Below are 25083 nucleotides of genomic sequence, written 5' to 3' on the forward strand. Positions count from 1 at the left end.
TGCTATTGTACACCTATAAACATTTAATTAGTTTTAAACTATTTTATTTACTAGTATCTTGATAGATGCTCAAATCATGGCAGAATCATCATTTTAAATATTTTTTAACATGTAAACCTCAAATTTCAATACCAAACACCCAGTTGAAAATACCATAATGGATGAGGAAAACATTCCTTGCACAGAGAAGATAGTTATTCACACTTCCCAATATTGCACAATATTCCACCAAGGAATCAGATAAATACTTATAGTAAAAACAAACTATGAACAATAAATATAACGCTAAGGAACAATGTGCTTTGCAAGTGAACTGAATGTCTTTGGTGAGGACTTGAACAGTATAATCAGATGTGACACGGGGGTCACAGATGGACCGGGACGATCCCAGTCATGGCCTTGGCAAAGACTCTAATAAGAGCACAGGTGAAGAGCAGCAGGTGCCATCTGAGTCCAGCTCATCAAGATCTCACCGCAGACAGAGCCAGCATTTCACATGCCATCTATATTCTGATATGTATCATGTGCTGTTTCTCTTTTTCTATTGTTATCTCTGTGATCAGTTAGCAGATGTAAGTGGAAATGTAATTTCACACACCTAGAATCATAAATAATACTAACACTACATATTGCAGTTTCATAAAGTTACTAGAAAAAATTAAATTTACAATTTTACCACATCACTTTTGTCCTTCAATTTCCATTATTAGCATCTGATTCGTTTTCCTCTGCTATTCATAGGCAAGAAACTTTTTTTTTTTTTTTTTTTTTGGTTTTATAACTATTATCGATGCCCCAAATCTTAAATTTTATAATTGATGTGCTGTTCTCAGGAAATGGTGTCCACATGATGTACTATAATAGTTAATAGGATGCAGAACCTAATGATTTTTAGATTATAAAATTACTTTTGGTGTATAATTCACAGACCTTTTCAAATAAAACATAATTTCCCATGCAATTTAATTCAAGTTCGGAATCCTCCAATCATCACAATATAATATAATATCATATAATAATAGCTAAATTTAGCTTTTATTGAAATTCTAATATTCTTTTATGGTCTATGTATAATTGCTCAGAATTGCTCAGTTAAAAAAAAATGAAGATTATGCTATGACATTTAAACATAATTGATCTTTTTAATTGATAATTGAAGGTTTTTCTTATAGAATATTTATGTATTTATTTATATTAGCTTCATAAAGCATCAGTTGTATTTGCCAACCTTGTAGGTGCATAAAAAAAATAAAAAATAAACACATTATTAATGATTTACAGAAAAAAATATTATTCTTAGCATTGGCCAATGATATTTAAGTAAGCAGTGGATTATTTTTAGTAAAAAACTACTATTTTCGGAGAATGACCTGGTTTTCGTTAAAACCTGATTTAAATGAGATCACTAATTTTACTGCACTGAAATTGTTAAAAGTTCAGCAAATGAATTATTACTATGTAAGTGGCGTTATTCTCTTAACACGATATGTTAAATTGAGATATTCTTAATTCCTGGGACTTGGAAGCACAACCTTCAGTATTAAATATCTTATCTCACACGCCCAATGTAAAAGCAATGTAATCATAAACTAACACTTAACATTCATAATAGCATGACATTCTTTTGTTTGCAGTGGGGTGTAGTCATAGTTGGCCCCTGAACAGTCGGAGAGATGGCTTATTAGTGCAGGCTAGAGTCGGCGAAGGCAAGGTGGATATTGCTGGAAGTGTCACTCCGCTCCAAAAACGTTGGCAAGAGATAACTTCTGTGCTGGTCTTTCTCTCTGTCTGTCTCTTCCAGGCAGCAGGACTGTAGCTGTGATCTGGAGCGGCCCCTGCCTCTGCTTCTCTGAGTGCCGTCACAAACCGTCTCTCGCCACTGCTGGATACTTAACGCATCTTATAGTCGTGAGCGATAGCGGCCTCACATAGCTGACCTTTAAAATCCAGCTCAAAGGTAAAGTCCAGATCACGCTGGATAGATAAACAAGAATGTTAAATTGCATTTTAATTATAAGACAAAAATATATAAACAAGTTGCATTGAACTATACAGTACCATTCAAAAGTTTGTGGGAATTATTATTATTAATATTCTTTCTTTTAAAGAAGGTAATACTTTTATGCAGCATGGATGGATATAAAAGACTTTTATAACATTACAGCAAAATTCCATTTCAGAAAACAAAAAAACAACAAAAAAAACACAGATTTCCACAAAAATATTAAGCAGTTCAACAACAATAATAATAATAATAAAAAAGATTATTGATTTCTGAAGGATCATGTAACACTGAAGACTAGTGTAATGATGCTGAAAATTCAACTTTTCCATCACAGGAATAAATTACATTTTAAAACATATTCAAATAGAAAATAGCTATTTTAAATTGTAATAATATTTCGATTTAACTAAATCCAGCCTTGGGGAGCGTAAGAATCTCGTTTCCAAAACATTTGAATGGCAGTGTGTGTGTGTGTGTGTGTATATATATATATATATATATATATATAAAATATGGAAAGCATATTTTTGGCTATACTTATATTAACCAAATGATCAAATAAAATAATGGGTCTTGAAAGCATATTTTAATTTTTTAATTATTAATTTGGTGGGTTCTTACTGCGTTCTTCTCGTTTGGCTTCATGCTGACGGTGCCGACTATCTCCTCTCCTCTTTTCACAGTCAAATATTCCTCCAGATAAAACACTGTCTGCTTCCAGTGTGTGTACGGGGCATCTGGTGCTACGGTAGAGAAAATTGAGAAAATATATACAGTAAAATGTTAAATATATAACACAATGTTACGTTGCTCTCTGAAACACTTGATTATGAGTGGTCATTTGTTAGATTTTGAGGTCAAATATAATGGCCTCTACTGACCACTACATGCTGTCTTTCTTCTTAGTGAAGTGACATTCAGCCAAGTATGGTGACCCATACTCGGAATTCGTGCTCTGCATTTAACCCATCCAACGTGCACACACACAGCAGTGAACACACACACACCGTGAACACACACCCGGAGCAGTGGGCAGCCATTTTATGCTGCAGCGCCCGGGGAGCAGTTGGGGGTTCAGTGCCTTGCTCAAGGGCACCTCAGTCGTGGTATTGAGGGTGGAGAGAGCGCTGGACATTCACTCCCCCCACCTACAATTCCTGCCGGCCCGAGACTCGAACCTGCAACCTTTGGATTACAAGTCCGACTCTCTAACCATTAGGCCACGACTTCCCCGACTTCCACGACTTCTTAGCCTATATATAATTTAAACTTCAATATCTAAATCTATATTTCATGTCCATGTATATCATTATTTCAGAATCAGCCATGCAACAAGAAGGTTGACCTACAGTGAGCTGATCAATACAGGGTTATGATCATCCTGTCTGTTTTTATTTTATTTTATTTTTTTCAAATAGACAAGACTATGCTACATAACAAAGTACAACAGTGCCTCTTATACTAATACTGACAAATTCACTTCACAGATTCAGTTTGTAAAGCTTTGCCAGACATAAACCTCTGCAAGTCTGTATTTCTTTCAAGACTGCTGCCAAATAAGATGCAAAAGTTGTGTGTGCGTTAGAAAGTAAACAAGGACCCGAAGTCTTAGTTAGAGTGTTAGTTTTCTTGCCAAACAAAAGATCACTTGTGCTTCCACCCATGAGGAAACGCCTGTGCTGACTGAGCAATACACCGACCCTCAAAGGTCAATAGAAGTGAACAGAGCCCTCTGATCAGTGTGTCTGGGAATCACAAAAAACAACACTGCAGCTATTTGTGACACTGCTGCTTGAAAATTTGTGAACCCCTTGCAGAATCTGTGAAAATGTGAGTTATTTTAAGAGCCAGGGGGTGAAAAGTTTTTGAATTTGAAGATCAAGGTAAATTGTACTTAATTTGTCTTCCGGGAAACATGCAATTATCTTCTGTTGCTTCCGAAGGGCAGTACTAAATGGAAACAATATATATATTTGTACAAAATAAGAAAAATTTGGACATCTTCATCCTGTTCAAAAGTTTTCACCCCCGGCTCTTAATGCATTGTGTTTCCTTCTGGAGCATCAGTGAATGTTTGAACCTTTTTTAATAGTTGTGTTTGAGTCCCTCAATCATCCTCAGTGTGAGAAGATGGATCTCAAAATCATACAGTTACTGCTGGAAAGGGTTCAAATATGCAAAACATGCTGGAAAACTGAAGATTCTGCAGGACCTGGAGGATTTTTCTGAAGAATAGTGCTCAGTTTAACTGTTCAGAACAAACAAGGGACTCATGAACAACCATCACAAAACAAAAAAACAGTCGTAGATCATCCAGGTAACCACACAGTGTTAAGAACCAAGGGTTCCCAAACTTTTGAATGGGGTTATTTTTATAATTTCAGCTTTTTTTTTTCTTTTTTTTTTTTTTTTTACTAAATGTAAACATCTTTTATGTAAAATATCTTACTCAGGACAGTACTAAATAAAAAATAACATGCATTTTGTATGATCTCTAATATAATATATTTATGGCACTTGGTGAATTCGATATTGAAGTAAGTGACCAGAGCGTGGACATAATCGTTTCTCTAGATCTTCTTATTTAACTATATATGTATATATATATATATAGTGAAATAGAGAAATAAAAAGTGATATAACCAACAAAGAGTGCTACTTGCCATTGTGTTGGTTTAATTCGATGTCTTTGGAAGAGCTGTGTCACAACTGAGCCACTAGAGAGCAGACATTGACCACAAAGTACACATTCACATACACCACTGTGGCCCAAGATAGAGACCATAGAGAAATTTTAAAACTAGACACCTGTGGAGAAGCCAGTCTTTTTATGACACTTGGTGAATTCGATATTGAAGTAAGTGACCAGAGCGTGGACATAATCGTTTCTCTGGATCTGCAGACAGAAGGAGGAGGTGAAGGACAGTTCCTCTGGCTTCACTGTGTAGATGTCCACTTCCTGAGAAAAGATAAGGAAAGCTCAAAGTTTCCATTTAAAATGTAATGGCCTAAGGAACTTAATGACATTCTCAGCTGGGTTTCTTTTAAAGGAATAGTTTAGCCAAAAATGTACTAACCCTAAGGTCATCCAAGACGTAAATGAGTTTTTAAGAAAGAAAAAAAAAATCCATCATTAAGGCATTTTATCATTAAACCATTGTTTCTAGCCAAAGTATATGAATTTTCCTCCAGAATACATAGGTATATTTGTTTAGAACTGTTTTGTTTTCGCTTGTAAATGGTGCTTGATCTGTGCATATTTCTCTCTTGATTCAGACAAGATGACTTTATCTTGAGAAAGCAATATTATGAATAGAGGACTCATATTTTAGCTGGAAACAATGCTTTGAAGTTACAAAAAAATGTGGATTATTGTTTTTATCAGCTGTTTGGACTCTCATTCTGATGGCACCCATTCACTGCAGAACATCCATCCAAGCATCTAAGTGATGTAATGCTAAATTCTGTCTCAATGGTGAATCAAACTCACCTACATCTTGGATGGTCTGAGGGTAGGTATGTTTTGAGCAACAACAACAACAAAAAAGATCAAGGGGAGAGGGGACTGTTTCTTTACCAACTATGTCTCAGAATTTTCTGATAACATTCCATATGAGATCATTTGGTCTTGGAGGAATTTGATGAGAAATGTGTGAGTATATTTTGAGATCTTTGACTCTTCATTGCCGACTTTAGTATCTCCTGAGCACACTGTGTGACAATGGAGGAGATGTATGTGAAAATACTGGGGTAATCTCAATGATGTCTAGGAAAAACATGAAATATCAAAGAGATCTCTTTAGTAATTTCTCTTTACTGTGGGAGAGAGTGAAAAGCTTGAAATCTCTCGCTCTCTATCTCTCTCTTCTTCTAATATGTCATACTGTATGGCTAGCATTTCAATAATCATGTTAGGATGTTATTACTGCTCTTGGATCAGTACGTTCAGACAGCTGTTTCAGACTCATCATTTCCCGACAGTAAACTGAGCCCTGCCTCCACCACTGATATATTTACCTGAAAAACAACAGGAAACTCTTAAGTGTCAACTTTTCTCTCTTTCTCTGTGGTTTTATATTCCTCTCACACTCACTTCCATTAGACATCAAGTCTCCCATTTGTAAACATGTCCGATCTACTTTAGATTAAGTTATAAATCTCCAAGTTTGAAATGGAGCATTAATCACCATATCAAGCAAACAACAATGTGTGCATCACATTCACCATTCACCACTTAATTTAAGTGCCTTCATCCATTATGTCCCACCTCTGCTTCATTTGGCAGATCTGATCTTTAAAATGAGTTACTTTATTGAAACTTTCAAGAAAGACTGGAGTAGAATAGGCCGAAATATCACAATATAATTTCCTCTAAGGTCAGTTCAGGACATGCTTCAATCAGTAAAAAAAAGGAATGGCTCCAAATGCTATTTGGCTAATTAAATGGCACTTACAAATGCATGAATGTCATTGCATTATATTTAAAATATCTTTTATTTTAACATAAGATAGCAAAAGTAAGATATAGTAAATATATATTATTAATTGAATATAATTATTATAGCAATGTCAAAATTCACTTTGATTTTACTTTTGTATTTTTAATGTTTTCACATTATAACATGAAAATAATATTCATATTGTTAGTACTGGTGCATACTTTATTAAAGTTAACTAGAAAAAAGACTAGTTCGTTTCGAGGCAAGGCTATCATTATTTGATTGTAGATTATGGTTTAATATTATGTTATTTAATGCAATACAATTTATATATTAGTGCTTATCTCTATTTGTACAAACATATGCAAAATTCTCAGCTTACTTTATTTAGACCTCAACATATCAAATTGTACTCTGATTTACATCAACGTTTTAAACTGGATAAGTTGTGACAGAGCTGCTAAATTTATATCTATAAAAAGCTGAAAAGCCTTTTGTTTCAAATATATTTTTTTTTCATATCTTTCAGCAGTTAAAATGAGAGGATTGCAGATGCATTTCACAGTCCATCTGTGGAGCCATAAACTTTCCAGGCTTGATGAATCCGATTCAACCAATAATCATCTCATCAGCACCTTCTCCAGTGGTTTATAATGAAATGAAATTGCATTTCAACAGATCATTATGTAACTGTCACACTGAGTGATACAGCTAATGATCAGTTACATACTAATGCTGCTGTATTCTCCGTGGATCTCACTTGAGCTTCTCATCTAGCACACATGCGGTGAGAAACACGCACATACAGTACATGATTTCTAATGTGTTTTAATGGCTGACCTTGATCAGGCAGGCATTGGATACCACTTGTTTTGAGTCCACGATGTCCACCAGTGGTTCTTTCATAGCTACGTTCCTGATGCAGGTCATGTCAAAACCATAAACGTTCTCCCACCCTGCTCAAACATAGAATCATTTGATTTTTGATCAACAGCAGAACTAAGGCCCAGAAAATACTCTACACAAGTATGTAAAAATAAGCAGTTGATTACATGTCAATTCAAATAGAACAAGCATGACATAAACATAAATTTTGCGTCTATGTTTTTAAGCATCTGGACTCCAAATTTTTTATTTATTTTTATGTTTATTAATTTATTGGTTTAGTTTTCCTTTTCAGCAAGGATGCATTAAATTGATCAAAAGTGACAGTAAAGACTTTAACACCTTAGACTTTAAAAACATTATCTTTCAAATAAATGCAGTTCTTTTGTCCTTTCTTTTCAAAAAATAATGCTGAAAAAAGTATTTCTTCAAATAATATTAGCTAGGGTAGGCAATTTTGTCTGGAAACATTTTTTATTATATTAAAAAGGATTTTTAGGATTTCTTGTTTGTTTGTTTTTTCCTCTCCCATTCCTCCATCTGAACATCCAGTAAGTGGCGGAAATGCACCTTAAGTTGGTTTGCCAACAACCATAAAATGCAAAAGAAGGTTTTATGCTGTTTAAAAGATGTTTTGATATTCTAACTCGGTCCTGGAGTGCCGCTGTCCTGTAGAGTTTAGTTCCAACCCTAATCAAACATACCTGCACAAGCTAATCAAGGTCTTCAGAATTACTAGGGCTACAGGCAGGTGAGGTTTTTTTTCAGGGTTAGAGCTAAACTCTGCAGGACATTGGCACTCGTGGACCGACGGTGCCTACCCCTGTTCTAACTGAAGGATGCACACAAAAAGTTTTTAAATGTATTTATTTATTTGCCGTATTATTTTATTGCATCAGCTTAGAAACTTGTAAACATGATTGTATTTGGATAGATAAAACCCTCCTTTAAGAATACAAGATCAAACGAGTGTGCATGTTTTGGGACTCACAGTGAATCTTGAAGTCCTTGTACTGTCTGTCTTCAGTGGCCACCACATATAGAGCAGCCCTGTCTGGGAACATCAGACCACCAGGTTTCTAAAGATGAAAAGCACAGTGTTTGTTCATTCTGTAGAGACACTGGCTGTATATACAGTACAGTACGCACACTCACATGTACTTTCTGTACTACGCACATATAAACACTGACCAGCCATTTATCTCTGGCGTAGATGACTGTGTTGAGCATGGACTCATAAAAAAGGCAATAGCCCATCCACTCTGAGATGATAATATCCACCTGATCTACCGGCAGCTCTGTCTCTTCCACTTTCCCTTTAAAGATGGTTATAACTGGAACACAGACAAATAAGGCCACAGAGACACTTGACAGATCCTTTCAACTCTTTAAACTTTTAAGGCCAGTTAAAAGATGTGCGTCAAATATGTATGTCAGAGAGACTCCAGCTAAGATCGCAGCATCAGCTTTTGTTGAACTCTCAAGAAAAGATACTGCAGTGGTCTAATGCCTAATCAAAAATGGAGCATCATGCTATAGCAATGTCTTGTTCTAGCTAATAGAAAGCCTTAAACTATTAGAAACTATAGGCTAACTGAAAAAATATAGAAAGTGAAATGTTTAATTTGACCTTTAACTATGACGTTTTTATGACTACAAATAATCACACTGTGCAGCAATTGAGTACTAGATAGATAGATAGATAGATAGATAGATAGATAGATAGATAGATAGATAGATAGATAGATAGATAGATAGATTTATCAGCACAACTGTTTTCTACATTGAAAAATGTAAGAAATTATACTTGATCACTGAATCAGCATATTAGAATGATTTCTGAAGGATCATGTGACACTGAAGACTGGAGTAACGATGCTGAAAACTCAGCTTTGCCATCACAGGAATAAATTACATTTGTAAATGTATTAAAATAGACAACAGTAATATTTCAATATTAGTGTTGTTTCTATTGTATTTTTGCCATGGTAAGCATAAAAGAGACTTCTTTCAAAAACATAAAAAAAAAACTCCCAAACCTTTGAATATTACTGTGTTATTTTTAATTTGAAAAACAAGACAAAAATGTCATTTTTGGGAGGACAGTGTCCTTAATAATCATTTTATAATTTATATTTATTGTAAATAATACTGAACATTTACAAATCCTCTCTTAATATTCAGATACTGCAGAGGTTTTAAATTATGTATATTTAGGAGGCTGAATAGAAGAACGCTCGACAACCACTCTTTATCCTGTCGATGTCTCATCCTATTTGTCATTCTGTTTCTCTCACACACCCACACAAGTCAAGCTAACTGCACAGCAACACACACTTATACAATATCTACACACATCACATCTGCTTACCACTGTCCAGGTGATTGGCCTTGATGATTTTTTCAGAATATTCTGATATACTTGAGCATTCGATCTAAGGAAAGGGGGAAAAAACAGAACAATATGAAGATTTAAACTTTCTAGTTTGTTGATTCTGTTATAGCTGGTAGACCCCTTATTACCTTCTCTAGCCTAATATCCCCTTTCAGACAAGACTGAAACTGATTAGTCCGATTAGTGTGAATCCTTGATGAATAAAATTATTTCTTTGAAGAAAAAACATTGTACACACCCCAAACTTTTGAACGCTAGTGTATCTTGCTTTTGATGGCTTACACAGACGGTGTCCTTCCCCTTACAGTCTCTCAACATTGAGCGCTTATGATTCTTGCAACTTGCAGTCCTGCCCATTAGACATGTTCCTCTGATCAACCTCTAGCCACCCAAAGAGCCCTATTTAGCATTCACAAACAGTCCAGATTCCTGTCCTGTTGTCAGACAGAAATATACATACACGAGTGCACAGAGTAACGGGGCTGTCAGTGGCCCCAGGCTAAAGGGAAAACGAGAGATTAAGTAGGAAGCTGTCAGCTGTATAAGTGAGAGGCTGATTCCACACAGATCCCTCTGCCTCATGACGTCCCTTGTGTTTTCCCAGCCATCGTTAGTGTCCATAGACATCGCCGTCAACTCCAGTGGAGCACACGGAGTCAGTCAGCATCGCTTCAACTGACAAACAATCAGAACCTACATGGCAGGCCCACCTGTTTCTGGAAAAGTTTCACGTACTGCAGTGGGTCAGCATTGACTTTAAAAGTAATCAGAGAAGCCCATAACACAGTCAGCACATTTCTCAGAAGAAAAGTGCTTGATGTACATGATCAAGGCGAGAGGAAAGTGCCTGGGCCTGGGCTACGGTAAACAGATCAAGGGCAAAATTTTGCAAACAAGACAACTTTAAACATCATGATTTTATCTCTTTCTTTCATTTACAGTTTGAGATATTTAGTGAAAATATCCATTTTAGTAGCTCAACAGCTACTAGCATGCTTTGTTCATTCAGAAATATTTTGCTAAGCATTAATGGAATTTTCCTGGTTAAATACAGTGCCTATAGAAAGTCTTCATACCCCTTCATTTTTTTTACATTTTGTTATGTTGCGTTATGTTAAACTGCTTTAAATTACTTTTGTTCCCACACAAATCTACACCCCACTCACCATAATGACAAAGCAAAAACTGGATTTATCACAACTTTGCAAATTTATTAAAAAGGAAACATTGAAAAAATGACATTGCACAAGTCTTCATACCCTTAACTCAAAACAAAGCACTTTGGCAACAATTACAGCCTCGGGACTTTTTGGGTATGAGGAAACAAGCTTTGCACATTTGCATTTGTTTTTTTTTTTGCCATTCTTCTCTTTAGATCATCTCAAGCTCTGTCAGATTGGCTGGGGACACTTGGGTGGACAGCCATTTATAGGTTTCTCCAAAGATGTCTGATTGGCTCCAAGTCCCAGCTGTGGCTGTTGGGATGGTATTATGCAGGTGATAAGTGGTGCTTGGTTTCCCTCAGACATGAATAAGGAATTGAGGTTCATCAGACCAGAGAATCTGTTTTTTTTCCAAAGTCTGAGAGTTATTTGGGTGTATTTTTGTAAATTCCAATCATGGTTTCATGCATCTTTACTGAGGAGAAGCTTGAGTTTGGTCACTTTGCCATCAAGCCCAGCTTGGTGGAGTGTCGCAGTGATGTTTGTCCTTCTGTAAGTTTCTCCCATCTCCATATAAGATCATGAAGCTCAACCTGTCATGAAATCAAGAGAAAGGATTCAATTGCGGATACACAACAGTTTATTGAGAGAACAAACAAAGTCAGTAGTCAGGGCAGAGCTCGTGCACAGCGTGGATGTAAACTGGGCGCAGGGACGCAATGGGCAGCCAAGTCCAGCAGTGGAATCCTCCGAAGCCAGGACAGAGACCGGAACACACCAGAAAACAGATCGAGTGGCCGAAGAGGAACACCGAGAATCTCTGATGATCTGACAATGAGAGGAATGTTAGCTGATCTTAAATAGACCCAATAATGAGCCACAGCTGGGGCAGATCAGCCCGTGATCACGAGCTTGGACACACCCACTCACGCCACACACCCCAACAGACAAGCAAGGATGAGACCGTGATTCTGTGAACCGTGACACAACCAGAGTAACCATCAGTGTCTTGATCACCTCTCTAACCAAGACCCTTCTCCTTCGATTGCTCAGTTTGGCCAGGAGGCTAGATTTAAGAAGAGTCCTGATTGTTACAAACTTCATCCATTAAGGATTATGGAGGCCAAATGCTCCTTCAACACAGCAGAATTTTTTTTTTTTGTAGTCTTCCCCAGTTCTGTCTCAACACAATCCTGTCTCTTAGCTCTGCAGGCCATTCCTTTGACCTCACGGCTTAGTTTTTGCTCTGACATCCATTTCAGCTGTTAAACTTTTAATAGACAGTTGTGTGCCTTTGCAAATCATGTCGAGTCAACTGAATTTGCCAGAGGTTAACTCCAGTCGGAGTATAGAAACATCTCAAAGACGATCCAGTGAAACTGGAATGCTCCTGATCTAAATTTCAAGTGTCAAAGCAAAGGGTATGAAGACTTGTGAAATGTAATTTTTTTCAGTGTTTCCTTTTAAAAAAAATTGCCAAGTTGTGATAAAGCTTGCTTTTTGCTTTGTCATTATGGTGAGTGGGGTGTAGATTTATGTGGGGGAAAAAAGTCATTTAAAGCAGCTTAACAATAAAGCAACATAACAAAATGTGAAAAAAATGAAGGGGTATGAAGACTTTCTATAGCCACCGTATAGGTCATCCAAGAAAATAATTTGACTTGCTTCAGTTTGTAAAACTGTTGATAGTAATGCACTGGAATTCTGTGGGTCTTTGCATCAGCATAAATTTTAAAATAGATATAGCCATAAGACTGCAGAATTATGTTAACATACTGTGGCGGGAGGAGCAAACGACAGACACAGTGGGTGTGGCGTCAAGCCTCAGAGAGGTTTTTATTAAACAATAAAAAGGTAAAATAAAGTGTCCAAAGGGCCAAAGTGTCCAAATAAACGGGGAATCTGGTGTCCTCGTTGTGCCGCGGGGCTTGTGCAGGAGGGTAGTGTTCGTCAGGGAAGGGTCCAGGGAAGGGGCGGAGTCCGGTTGCCGCACGCGCTCCCCTCTCGGGGCCGGGAGCGAGTGGCGGCGGCGTCTCTTGCGCGGCTTCGTCCATCTCCTGGGTTCCCGGCGCTTCTGGGGGATTCGGCGGCCCGGCATCCTAGCCCGTCAGCCGCCTAACGGGTGCGGCAGTCCTCCTCGACGCACCCTTCCTGGACCCACGAGGACACCAGCGTGCATGCACGGGGAAGAGACCGGTCTCCCGAGGAGAGGCGCGCTCGGCATTTAAACAGCAGCGGTGATGAGGCTCTATTAACATCAGGTGCGCCTCATCACACGCCGCCAGCCCTGGGTGTTCAGCGCCCCTCCTCTCTCACACACCCACTCCCGTCGGGAGCCTGGTGAAGGACGGCGAATACGGGACGGGGTGGTGATGATAAAAAGGGGGGAGGCAGCCGACTCGTCACAATACTCAAATTGATTTTTGATGTTCATTTCATTTAAACAATTTAGTTTGATTTAACATCATTTTGATTTCTCACAATTGTATCAAGTTTCATATTTCATGGTAATTTGACTGAAAAACAGGTACTATTTGGCTTACCTTTGTGTTTTAATTTTTCACGTTTCAAGTAGCTCAATCAAAAAGGTAACTTACTGTGTTCCTCAATATTCTCATGTCATGACAAATTACACAAAGTTTTATACACTTCTTTTGTAAATGCATTGCTTTAAACTTTTTTTTGCAAACTAAGATAATTGACAATGTTATAGGTGCGAGGTCATAAATGTTTTACAGTTACATTTATGAATTTGGCAGACACTTTTACCTGAAGCAGGTTATATTGCATTTTGTATTCCCTGGGAGTTGAACCTATGATTTGGCTTTGCTAACACCGTGCTTTTTTTTTTTTTTTTTTACAGAAGTTATTAAAAATATATGTTAATTATAAAAAAATATGATTAAATAACCAGCTGCTAACCAGTTCAAAACAAAAAATTACTCAGTTTAAAATCATGTTTATAAAAATAAACATATATTGTATATATAATATAATGTGTTTATGATTATGATAAAAAATAATTAAATAGATAATTAATATAATAGCAAATACCCATTTGTAACATCAATCAGCATAATGAACTGTTTTAGTACATCTAAAATAACTAAACAACCGAAACCCTGACACAATTCAAGTTCAAACATGGTAGTGTCCATTTATGCATTAAAAATAAGGTGGATATAAAGGCCAGAATATTGCAGCAAAGTATTTTGAGCTGGCAAGCATCACTCATATTTTCCTCAGAAAATGTAATAATCTAGTTTATATTCTGCATTGCAATTTTGAGCAAGTGGTATTTTTGAGTTTGTGATGAGCACTGTAACATAGACACTGAGGAGAGTTTGCACTCTCTGGCATTTAAATATGATGAAGCCATTCACAGAATTGTTCATTATCACAGTGCAACTGGATAAGAGCAGCGAGGTGCAAATCATATCAGCTCAATTACAGCAGAGACCGCGGCTCAGACAGACAGCCGCACGCGGCTCAGCTTCCCGAGGTAGTTCACTCTCCTCTGAAAGCTGAGAAAATCTCTCAGAACATTCTGTCCCAAGAGGCATCCAGGACACATAAAATCGAGAGTTTCTCTCTCTGCTCATACTCTAACTTGGCTTAACAAGCTTTGGCTTTAGTTCTCAAAGCGAAAGTGCAAAACAAGCACCACATGGTTAATGTGGCCTTTCTGGCCTTTACTGCTTTTTCCATGGTCTCTTTATCAGATTTATCCAAAGAGCCAATTACCACAGCCTCACAATGTAGTGTGTTAGTGCCTGATATATCAGCACGGCCAATAAAGGCTGCCCGCTAAGAACCTTCACTAACCACTGGGGAGGAATGCATTGGGGGGAGAGCTTTGAATGGACAGGAAGTGAGAAATGGAATGAAATCGAAGGCATTTCAAGACAGAAAAACGGAAGGGAATTTAAAAAAAATTATATGGTGGTGTTATGGTGCTGGTATAACATGGTAGTCCGGTTGTGTCTTGAATGTGTGTGTGTGTGTGTGTGTGTGCGTGTGTGTGTGTGTGTGTGTGACCAGCCGATAATGATAAGCTGATCATTATTTTCATACTCAAAATAGTTTAACGGATAAATTGTCTTAAAATACTACAGTATTGTCTTAAATACTACAGAATTAAAATAATAAAGTATTTTGTCTGAATAAATTAAAAAAATATTTTTTTTTTTTAAATGTAAAAAAAAAAAGCAAAATAAACTGCTTTAAGTGATGTATAAAATCACTACATATATAAAACTGACTAACTTGACTTGATTAACTTTAATTGCATTACATTATGATGGCAAAGGTAATATAAATGTAAAAATGATTAAATGAGCATGCAAAATTAATTATCTAACTTTGGCTGAATACTGAATGATTAATGAGTTATAACATACAAGTGTTTGCGATAATATACAAAAAACATGTATGCTGTATAAAGAGACTAGAATATCATATGTTGTTATGGCTTTTAAACAGACCATTTTCCTGTTTTGAATTGCTTTGAACTTAGATTTATGATCCTTATTATGAAATAAGTAGGTGGTAGTATGACATCATATTTCCCTACAAAAGAGGATTATTCGTTTACACCTTCAAAAGCTCTTGGTGCGACTGCCACACATGATGCTATTTTGAGCTGTGCGAATGGTTCCAGCGGGTAGGAGGCTACAGGGCTCATGCCGTTTTAGGCATAAGGAGGGGCGCCCTCTTACCCCATACACGTGCTTGGCTCCGGCCTTGGCAGCAAACATGGAGAGGATGCCAGTACCACTCCCCACGTCCAGCACGATCTTGTCCTTGAAGATGTGTTTGTTATGGTACATGGAGTTCCTGTATGTCAATGTCCTCACTTCGTCCTTTAGCATTTCCTGTACATTCATGCACGTATATACACACACACACACATTTTCAGGTCAAATTCTCATTATTAACTAACTATTAACTTTGCCTCAATAAACTTCTAATTCGCTGTTCATTAATAGGTTATAAGTAGGAAGGGATAGTTCCCTAAAAATGAAAATGCATCGTGGTACTCTCCTGAACGTGCAGCGAAGACTGCACGGAAGAAAATTAATTGTTAAATAAAGTCACTATTTTTTTTCCTTTGCACAAAAGAGTATTCCCGTAGCTTCATAGAATTATGGTTGAACCACTGATGTCACATGGACTATTTTAACAATGTCTGTACTACCTTTCTGGGTCTTGAATGTAGTAGTTACATTGCTGTCTATGCAGGGTCAGAAATATCTCTGATTTCATCAAAATATCTTAATTTGTATTCCAAAGATGAACTGAGGTCTTACAGGTTTGGAACGACATGAGGATGAGAAATTAATGACAGAATTTTTATTTTTTGGTGAATTATCCCTTTAAATTGAGGTATGCGGTAGGATTAATGGATCTAAAATACGGCCATGCAGAATAAGGCATTAATATGTGCTTTATAAGTACTAATACACAGCCAATATGCTAGTAGTATGCATGGAAATAGTGAGAATTGGTCCTTAAAATGAGGTGTTACCATACTCACTGTTTGTTCTGTTTTGTAACATAATGCTTGTGTTTCAAGTCTTGGCAAGCTGCCTACCTAGTCAATGTTGGAAAATGTTTCTCTAACAGAAAGCTACCATGGCATAGTATATAATCATGGTTGTTTAGACATGGTGCTATAGTTTATTTTGCCAACTGGAGTAGGTTTTTACAAGAAAATACTATTTCAGTTTTCCTACTTCAAAATCATCTGTTTAATTCAATGTTATACTTCCTGTTTATTTGTAAATATTTGTGGAATTTACTAGCAATTTCTGAGTGGAAATTGTTTAGTAAATCCTACATTCCGGACCCAGTTCTTTTCAGTGTGTATTAATGTGGTAATAACTCATTAGCATGGTGTATATATAAAAATACCATGGCATTACTAATACATCACTGCAGCATGGGTTAGCTAGATCTTTTTTTGTAAAGGGCATATAAAATGTTGTCTAGGTAGGCAGCTCACTTTGTATTGAAACACACCACCCAATGAATTATTCAGTCTTCACCCTTTAAGCAAAAATGGACCATGGTGATGTTTTTTGGGCATGGACATGTCTTGGTATATCTTACCGTATCATTCAGTTTTAAAACACAGTCAACAAATTATTCAGTAGATTTAAACAAGTTTAACCATATAAAGCCTTCTGTATGATATGTGATACACACACATTTCTTAGGCCTCTAAATTATTAACATTTACTATAAATATCATCTTATTGAGACTATTATTAGGAGATATAGAGTGACAAGTGATATCTATATGCATTTTATGTACATAGTCTGCTGTTCTATTTTAAAGATCTAATTGCTTTACATATACAAGGTAATATAGCAATGTGATTATAAAATCTAATCAATAAAAATTCAATACTTAATGATGTGCCTATCTAGGGCTATCAATTTCGGGCATTATAAGTGTGTTCAAAGCATTATGTTATTTTCTTGTTGTTTTATTTTGGACATGATTCTTATTCATATATTTATTTATTTTGTTGTACCATAAAACATATTAATCAGGTAATCATTCACAACCATGGCTATTATTAGCATTACTGTACAAAAAACAAAATAAGACTACTACATGGATCTCTGACAACCTGTGAGAACGTAAAAAACTTGCTGCCACCATTACAGCATGTCTGCATGTATGCATCTTTTTGGGTGTACGCCTCTGTCACATTGAGATGAGGGAAGGGAAAAAGATCTGACCTATATACTAAAAATGAGTCTGAACAAAATTAATCTTGCAGGTCTCGCCTGAACCTCCTGTTCTCCCTGCTCTCTCATCCTATAATTCAATGACACCCCCACCCCGTCTCGCTCCTGCTCCATTTCTCTGCATTATACATAACTCCCGGCATAAATCAACATGACTGATGTCGATTACCACGAGTACTTATATCCTACATCACACGTCTCAGCATGTCTTTTAAATGCAAGCATCCGCTGCTCTGATGTGCTCATACCTCATGAATGCCGAAGTGGGCGTACGAGTCAAAATAGTAATCCCTGGAGGTCATCTCGTCGGGGTTGAGGAACTTGGCCATCTTTCCTCTGCCGGGGCAGCTGGGTAAGCTGGTAGAGTGAGGGGTGTGAGGCGCATGGGACGGGTGTGTGGGCCTCTGGGCATGATGGACTGATGACACTGGTTTGGGCAGAGGAGATGGCTGGACCGACTGGGATGGGGCGGCACTCAGGGGCTGTTGCTAAAAAGGGGAAAAGAGAGGTTCAGCAGGTGAATCTGACAAAGAAATGCTAATTTATTTACCCCAAAATAAACAAAAAATAAATTATCGCTGTGGTACTTTGAAAAAATAATTACAGCAATACAGTATGACTAAAAAATATTTTGACACTTAAACCAAAATGTTTTAAAGGGGTCATATGACGCGATTTAAAGCTTTCCTTTCTCTTTGGAGTGTTACAAGCTGATTGTGCATAGATAAGATCCCTGAAGTTGCAAAGACTAAAGTCTCAAAACCAAAGAGATATTCTTTATCAAAGTTACAACTCTGCCATGCCCCCCTAAAACGGCTCGTTCAAACGCCCCATCTTGACGTCAAGATGTGGAAATATTTGCATAATGCAGCCCAAATGTTCACGCAAAGAAAGAAGTGGTTTCAGTAACCGCAGTAGTGTTGATGCAGCCATGACAGGGAGACGCTGTGTTTCTAGACGAAAGCAAAAGCACTTTATTTGGCCTTCTGAAAGTAGATGCATTCAGGAATCATTAAGATTACTTACAATAGAACAGCAACGCATTTTATGGACGACCGTTTCGTGAACCTAGGAGAGGAGGTAATTCTGATTTGCTATGACAATCTGGCACTTCTGAATCAGCGACTGTAAGTATGTTTTGTTATTAGTTTAAGTGTTTGCTATTGACTGTTCAAATGCGGAGTTTTGCACATTGTGTGTATGGGTGTGTGTGTGTGTGAGAGAGAGAGAGAGAGAGAGAGAGAGAGAGAGAGACAGGGTCACATCACAGTGGATTCAGCTTTCTTAATCGCGGATTGTGTGCAAACATATACGAGCTTCATCACTGTGAATATATTCCCCTTTCGGGCTTGAACTGATGGTAAAACTAACGACATTATTAACTGTCTTTACATTTATTTTGAAAGCTGAAGCTCGCGATTATGGAAAGGGGCGTTACATTTCCAGTTGGCCAATCAGAGCAGATTGCGCTTGTCGGAAGGAGGGACTTTGTGAGAGGCGGGGAATAGAGGAACTACAATAATGTACAGTATTTTTTAAATAATGTGTTTTTTGAACATTAAAGCATGTCAACATAGTCTGTTACACCAAATACACAAAATAATGATCTTTAAAATAGCATCATATGACCCCTGTAATGTCTAACAAAGTAGCGAAATAAGAAATATGACATATGAAATATGATAATGCAGTACATACATGATACATACATAAATAATATAAATAAAAAAGTTAATTTCTACCATGGAATAAAAAACATAAAGGTAATTGTGTGTTAAAAAGTAAGAATTACAAGATATAAAACAATACATTTTTTTTATAAAATACAATTTTTATAAATTAATTCATTTAACATTTAAAATTTTAATATTTTTATTTCATGGCAGACACAAAATACAACTGTGTGATGTAAAAAGTTAGAATTCTGAGTTTTTTTCTCCGAATTTTGAGTTTATATGAAACTAAGAAAAGGTCTTTTGTTTTCGTATACTGCTAGGTTTAACATGTTTCTAAAGCAATAACATTCAGAAGTGTCCAAATGTATCTTAGAGTGACTGTATTATTTAAATGTAATGTATTTATAGATTATTTATTATATTACAGAACATATTTTTGTTGTATTGTTTTTTTTAATAGACTATTTTATTTGGACTGTTGTTAATTTATATCACCCAAACTGTGACAGATTAATGTGGCACAAAATGAACAGTGACACTATATTCAGTGCTGTTTAAAAACTGTCCTATATCATGTCAGGAGAGCCTTCCCAGTATGTCTAGCAATTCCAAGACCTGGCAGAGGCAGTTTGTGCCCTACGAGCAAAGGGAGCACAGGACAGTTAGACTGGCGTGGAAATGACTTAAGACAAGCATTTCATATGGTGAGCCTCTCGGACTCTGATTAGCACATCTACGTCCTGCAGAGAAGCTTGGCCATTCCTGTGCCTCGCAGAGAAAATTCTAATGAACTATTATCCTACACTGTAGACAACAAATGAGTATGACATTGCCATTAGCCACTAAAAGCTTTGACAAATACAGATTTTCTTAAAAAAATAATAATAATATATATATATACTGGTGGTGGTTGAGGAGCCCCACATGATTGTAAAGCGCTTTGGGTGTACAGCAATACACAATAAAGCGCTATATAAATGCATCATTCATTCATTCATATATATATATATATATATTTTGTTATGCATTATATAGTTTATATGTATTCTTTAATTCTTATATAATAAGAGTAATATATTATAAAATACATCTTTTTTATATTAAGGGTCCTGAAGTTAGTTAAGAGTCTGAATGGACAGACCATGACTGTAAAGTTTGAAAACCTCTAATCTAGAACATTTTTGTCCTATAAAAGCACAAAACTCTTTATGTTTGGGCCTAATATTCTACATATCTCATATGCTGTTTTGCAAGACTCTCAGACTCTCAGCTAAGGGGATTTAAAATAATAAGTGTCAGCAGAGGGGAAGAGCAGCTGTATCAAGAGGAATAAAGGTGTTTGGATTGCATCTATTAGAATGATGGGAGGGGGAACATATGTCCTTGCCCCTCCAGTCAGCTAACAAATCTCATTCACATTCTATTTTTAACCTCAACAAATGGCACATTTCGGCAACACTCCACCTTTCAACTATGCTCTTGAGAACACTAATAGTTTTTTTTGTGACATAACTGGATTGATGTGCGTGAGAGGAAAAATAGGTGCTCTTGGGAACCTTTCACAAATAGAACTGCCAGCGTTTTTTTCTAGTGTACATTTATGACAGGGAACAACTTAAGAGTTGTTTTGCATTGCGTATCTAAATCATTAATGTGTTCAGAACAGATCTTATGAATTTTGCAGATGTATGGGCAACCCTCTCTGCTTTGGCTGGACATCGTCTAATAAAGCTGCAACTGCCAGTGTGCATTTCAGAACTAAGTGGTGTTTTCTCAAGCAAGAACCACTACTGTAAGCGTTATACTTTTGAAACCCAAACAATTGCATTCAGGTTTATATCCACTGGAGAACATTTAGATGCAGTTCTTTTGTCAACTGGGTCATTCAATGGCAACTCAACCAGAGGTCCCCATCTAGAAATGTTGATTTGTATCACTCGAGCAACATTGCTCAAAACACTAATTACCAATCAATCGCTAATTAGTCATTTCCCTTATGCTTTACACAAAGTGTCTGACAGACAGTACACTTATTACAGGAGCAGTTCGCTTCTATTAATGTGGGTTTGCAAACTTGTCATGTATATGTAAATATTTAATGTATTATATATTTTAAAGACATACTGTCATGTTTATATCCTGAGTAATATTTGATTACTCAGTAAATAGTCATCCATGGTATTTAATTTTTAGCTTTCATCACTATTTACGTTTGTCTTTCTTCAGAAATAAAGTAACAATCAAACATTTTAGCAGAGAGAGTGAAATGATTTATTTGACACAAAATGATCTAATTACTTAAAAAGACAGTTAACCCAAAAATAAAATTTATGTCATTGTTTACTCATGTAATTCTAAACCTGTATGATTTTCTTTATTCTGTGGAAAATTGTCTTAGTGTCTTTTGTCCATTCCGTAAAACTTAGTGGGGTCCAATGTTGTTTTGAACCCTACTGACTATCAATGTATGGACAAAAATATTTTAAACATTTATCGAAATATCTTCTTTTGTGTTTTTCATAATAATAAAAAAACAACTGTCTAGAGTGACATGAGAGTGAGAAAATGATCACAGAATTATCATTTTTGGAAGAACTTTTCATTTAAAGCTTACACTCATTGGCATTATGGTTACATTAAGAAAATGTAATAACAGCCCTAGTGCAAGGCAGTCTTTAGTGTACTTGCTATTTTGGGAGAGGTTTCAGAGGTCAGGCAGGATCCATCACAGGGTTTTAAAGATCGCTTGACATTATACGCTGACCTACTGCTGCGCTGAACTTCGAGGAACTTTTAACAAAAGCTTCCTTATATACGGCCCTTTTCTTCATACTTTAATGAACATGGATTAGATTTCATGCTTTCGTGACTATGTCAATGCATTTCAGCTGGCTAATCCCTCACTGAGTATTGCATAAAGTTCAATGCCACTCATGAAAGTGGAATATATCAAAGTGTTTTGCTCAGTGGCAGTACCAAATTGCAACCTCAGTAACCTTTCCGTCCCATGCATTGCTGTTCCACTCCTTGGTAGTCCTGAGATTTAAGCCACCAGCCAACTATGTGGATGATGGCTGAGATATTTAGCTTTCTGCCCAGCTGTAAACGCCCTCACTGCCCTCCACTAAAACTCTGGCCTCACACTGATATGCAGGTGCAGCAGAAGTGCATCAATAAGTAGTCGACGCTGGGTTATGTTTAAGCAAGTTTCAGCTAGGCTATATAATGAAGGTACTTTTTAACCAAAAATTATATCAGGTTATAGACTATTCGTTTAGATGTTTCATGATTTATAGCCTATACTGTTTAAGACTGCAATACATTTTATATATTTTACTATGGATTTAAAAAAAATTATCAAAAAGATATCTTTCTAAAACAGGTGCAGCACCAAGGACAGCGACCAGACTCCACAAACGATCACATAGTCTAACATTAGCAGCTTTGCTCAAGACACTAATTACCAATCAATCACTAATTAGCCTTAAGCTTTATAGTGTCTCATAGACAGTACACTTTTTACAGGAGCAGTAGGCCTACCTCTGGAGTACAGTTGAGGTTGTTTGCATTACTCAATGCATTAACCTTTGCAGAAATTGAACCTACAACCTTTTGGATACCGGCCCAGATCTTTAACCATTTGTTCACCCCAAAGCAGCTTTCTAGGAAGATCATATTTGTCAGCAGCCGACTTGAATGCTCACTTCTAGTAATATCGCACACGAGTGAGTTTACAAAATTATCATGTATATGTAAACATGTTTCAACAGCGTTTTCAAATATTATTTCAATAGCCATAAAAGTTAGCGTACGCTTTTCACAGTAAACACTTAAGACCAGAAGTCGCGTGCACCTGCAAAGGTAACCATAGCAACAGAACGATGCTGGGACGCTTTCCTTTAGGACCAGTATTGACAAAATACAAATACTGTCGATAGCACTTATATTATTATAGGTTTACATTTCATAAAAATTAGATGACATGTGAAGTGTGCTAGGGGCGGTAAAAGACCATTTGGTTTGAGAAACCTGCAAAGGAAAAAAAAAGTTATTTAAACACTGACCAACTTCAGTAGCTATAATTCGTACGCTGTTATAAACTCATCGAAACCCAAAACCTCGAGTTGCTTTTAAACGCAAAATATGACCTATTGAGGCTTCGTAACTCAAAAAGATAACAATGTATTTAAGTCTCGTTATATTTGTTAATCCGCGTCGCTTACCTCAGTGCTGTCCGTATCTGCCATTTTTCTCCTGAGGAGCAAACAGCGGGAGGAGTGTTTAATTCCCATAAGAGCCGACGAGATCTTCTCCGGGTAAATGAATGACAAAAACCTATTCAAAAGTCTTCAGAAATCCCGCAGCCTTCGCGTAATTACCTCACAATATCGTTGAATCAACTCGAATCACGTTCCAGAAGATAAACGAGCCCTAAAACTTGTTGAAAGCCCTCCTGAATCCATGGTATAAAAGTTACCAGCAGCAGTGGTTCCCATAGGAGCGCATGGCGAACTCTCCATATCGTGGGAAAATATCATGTAGCCTACTTATAAAAAAGCGCCCCATCGTTCCATGACTTGAGTAGCCTAATATCAGCCGGTCGAGTATTAATCATTCATATTTCCATCCTTTGGATCTGGAATAAAGTCCCTAAGTAACCCTTTAAAGCTCTTATAGAGATCCCTCGTGCACCACAGACATCTCTATTATAGGCTATTTCAGTGAGGCAAGAAATATTGCTTTTTGCTGCTCTTAAATCGCTCGGCGATCATTGACGAGATTCTCTTACATAGAAAAGTGGCTCAAAGACGTTGCTCCAAATCGGATCTTCCAAAAATCTATCCTCCCTTTCAAATCTATGTTCCTCTCACGAGATGCTGAAGGATCTTAAAGGACAAACCAGTTGGATTCCTTTAAATGGAGCAGCGGGAGCCAATGAGATGTGTTCACCTCGCCTCCATCCTCTGACCGGCTGAATGATGAGGAGTGCTGCACACACGGTAAACTGCAATTAGTGCACACAAATAATTATCTATTTAACTAACACACCAGGAGTCGTTTATCAATTTGCGTTCTGTTTCTCTATCGCTTTTTTAATATATTTGTATTAAAACGTTTATATATAAAGGACTAGCACTTTTGAGACATATTGTTAAAATGTTTACAATGAAATAAACTGAAAACTCAAGACATGTCGATATTCTGAAATAGCTTTTTATTTTTTATAGTTTTTGTTTTATTGTCCGAGCCATTTAACATCAGTATTTGTATTTTCATTTATTATTATTATTATTAGTAGTAGTAGTAGTATTAATTATTAATTATCTCTTGGTAATCGTTAATTTGTCATTATTAATTGTATAAATATTTATTTATTTATAGTTTGTGTGTTTGTTTGTTTATTCTTTCTTTCTTTCTTTCTTTCTTTCTTTCTTTCTTTCTTTCTTTCTTTCTTTCTTTCTTTCTTTCACTTTTAGAGACATTATTAAAAATGTTTATAATTAAATTAGCTGAAAAACCCAGACAGGTAACTCTTCTAGAAATAACTTTTTATTATTTTTTTATTATTATTTTTTTGCACTGTTATGTTGACATTCATATTTTATTAGAATGTTTTTCTTCTGATAATCGTTCATTTGTCATCATTATTTATGTATTTATTTATTCATTCATTCATTCATACATAAAGAAACAATTTCCATTATCAACCCTCTTTATGCTTTATCAGTGTCCTCACATTTATATTATATCTCCCATATTC

The 25083-nt window shown here is 36.5% G+C and overlaps 1 protein-coding gene across 2 annotated transcripts; it reads right to left on the minus strand.

Moving 5' to 3' along the window:
• Positions 1-1890: 1890 nt before the first annotated feature.
• On the minus strand, positions 1891-23614 carry LOC306843251 (protein arginine N-methyltransferase 8-B-like; the record flags this gene model as incomplete). Of its 2 annotated transcripts, none has more annotated exons than XM_079374617.1 (10): positions 1891-1974; positions 2627-2748; positions 4814-4964; positions 7285-7400; positions 8321-8408; positions 8521-8663; positions 9701-9764; positions 15606-15761; positions 17895-18128; positions 23546-23614. In XM_079374617.1, 10 exons carry the CDS (start codon positions 23612-23614, stop codon positions 1891-1893), a joined length of 1227 nt encoding a protein of 408 aa, XP_079230743.1. The 2 variants fall into 2 exon arrangements, with proteins under 2 accessions (XP_079230743.1, XP_079230742.1); XM_079374616.1 differs by having other exon boundaries at positions 17895-18134.
• Positions 23615-25083: the final 1469 nt, after the last annotated feature.

This window comes from Barbus barbus (genome assembly GCF_936440315.1).
Source record: "Barbus barbus genome assembly, chromosome: 23".
Classification (NCBI taxonomy): domain Eukaryota; kingdom Metazoa; phylum Chordata; class Actinopteri; order Cypriniformes; family Cyprinidae; genus Barbus; species Barbus barbus.